General features: G+C 37.7%; 1 protein-coding gene across 1 annotated transcript in view; it reads left to right on the top strand.

Moving 5' to 3' along the window:
* Positions 1–2,100, top strand: part of Pir (pirin) — a 92,204-nt gene extending 90,104 nt beyond the window's left edge. Inside the window, exon 10 of the mRNA XM_034485414.2 lies at positions 1,485–2,100. Within this exon, the coding sequence (XP_034341305.1) occupies positions 1,485–1,600 (116 nt within the window). The 3' untranslated portion in view covers positions 1,601–2,100. The remainder of the gene's footprint in view (positions 1–1,484) is intronic.
* The last annotated feature ends 144 nt before the right edge of the window (positions 2,101–2,244 follow it).

Below are 2,244 nucleotides of genomic sequence, written 5' to 3'. Positions count from 1 at the left end.
ACCTGACTGGGGTGGCAAGGGAATGAAGAAAAGACAGACATACAGTTGGCCTGTACTTGATCTGATGGAATACCATTGATTTTGCTCCAACCCAGAACTTCAGCACCTTTCCTCTGTGTGTGTGTGTGTGTGTGTGTGTGTGTGTGTGTGTGTGTGTGTGTGTGTACAGCACAGGGGAGAGGGGTTAGCTCTTCTCTGTGGGAGGTCTCTGCAGGGCAGCAGACTTAGGTTATAGTCATCCAGGATAAGGAAGCTGTGGTTGCTAGTTTTTGCATGCCCTACCAATGTCCTCACAAAAACCAGAGGAAAGCTTGCTAATTTCCTGAGCCTGACTTGATGGAAGTTTTACTAATTCCCATGAGTTAGAGACATTGGTTCTTTTCAATAATACACATTCAGCCAAGGCTTCCTCTGTTCCCCATAACTTCCTAGGTGACCAAAGAACAGTTTATGAAACTGGAGGACATGGTATGGTATCAAAAATAGGATATAGATGCATACTACAGAAAGAGTTGGGGCATAGAGTGGTGTGGCTCCACCTGGGCAAACTATGGGAAAATTATTATGTGTAGCAAGTGAGTCCTTGACCCAGTATTTGATCTGTTTGACTGATAAAATCTAAAGTGTCCTTTCCCTAGCTGTTTGATGAATTAAAAAATGGTTGACACTAATAAATATTTTTAAATGCTTCTTGACTTGAAATGTATTAGCAAAATTTATTAAACCTATGTGTTGGTGATCTCTGGCAAGAGGATGGTCACACCAGTATGATGTATCTTTTGGAATGGTGGAGGAATGAGAAATTACAATGGAAATGAAAGATAAAACAATAGAAACATAAAAAAAAGTTTACATAAAAACAAAAGTCCCTTTAATTGCAAGAGCATGATAGTGACTCACTACAGGAAGGAGAAACTAGCCAAACTTAAAAACTTGACTTAATCTATGGTTCCTATAGGGTGAATGGAGGTATCTTCTGGAGAGCTACAAAAAAATATAAATGTGCAAGTTTTGGAAGCAATTAAGACTTCTGTTTGTTCTAAGGAAATTCTTTTAGTTTTCAATATAGATTTAGAATCATCCCAGAAAGGCATAGCCTTGTCCACTGCTTAGACAGATGCCAGAAGTCTGCTACAATCTACCTGGTTTTATAGTATCAGGTTCATTCAGTTCCTGGCATCAGTTCAGGTTCTACAAACAACTACAAAGAATGTGCTGAATTAGGGATTGTCATTGCTGGTGAAGAACCTTCAGTGGATAGTGAGACTCAATCCTGTTTATCTAAGTCTGGTTTGAATGATAACATATCCACAAAACTAGCCACAAAACTCAAACGCCAGTCTGAACAGTGTGAAAATGGGCTATTGATGCCCAGCTATGCCTAGATTTTGTTTTAACTGAGGAGCTATAGGACTACAAACCATTTCTAGTGTTAAGAAGAACATGTTATCACCCACAACTTCATGAATGTCTTTCTGCCCTAGGTCCGTTTGTGATGAATACAAATGAGGAAATTTCTGAGGCCATTCTTGATTTCAGGAATGCAAAAAATGGTTTTGAAGGGGCCAAAACCTGGAAGTCAAAGATTGGAAACCAATGAAGAACTGAAGTGCTGCCACTTGGATGAACTGACCATTCAGTATATTCAATTTCCAGAGCTGATTTAGCTGGTGCTTCTAAAGAATTCTACATTAAGTTGGATGTAGTGGTGCATTCCTTTAATCCCAGCACTCTAGGAGTCAGAGAAATGGGATCTCTGATTTCTAAGCCCATCTGTCTACACAGTGAGTTTCAAGACAGCCAGGGCTTCATAAAGAAACCCTGTCTTGAACATGCAAAAATAAAAAAAATAGAATTCCACATCAAAATGAAAAGAATTTTTTGTAATGAGTCTTTAGAGTGCATTATATTTATGTATGAAATTGTCAAAGAACAGGTTTAACTAATTTAAAAAGGAAAGGTACAAACAATAAAAAAATGGTAGTAATATATGTAAGATATTTCCTGATATATGCAAATTATTTTAATTGTTTTTTTAAATCAATGTTCTTCATTTAGTGGATATTATTAAGGACCTATTAAAAATAATTGCTATCTTCATGTGCTTTTTTATATGTGAGTAGATGCCTTTTTTCCTCTGCCCTTTGTGTTTTTCTTGAAGCATTTTTGTTGCTTTCTATGCCACTGACAGCAGATATCTGAGCATCTAAAGTTCCCCCCCACCACTTGCAGTCCAGCTGCCAT

Source organism: Arvicanthis niloticus, chromosome X (genome assembly GCF_011762505.2).
Source record: "Arvicanthis niloticus isolate mArvNil1 chromosome X, mArvNil1.pat.X, whole genome shotgun sequence".
Classification (NCBI taxonomy): domain Eukaryota; kingdom Metazoa; phylum Chordata; class Mammalia; order Rodentia; family Muridae; genus Arvicanthis; species Arvicanthis niloticus.
The sequence above is the reverse complement of the archived record's forward strand: the minus strand, read 5'-3'. Positions and strand labels throughout refer to the sequence as shown.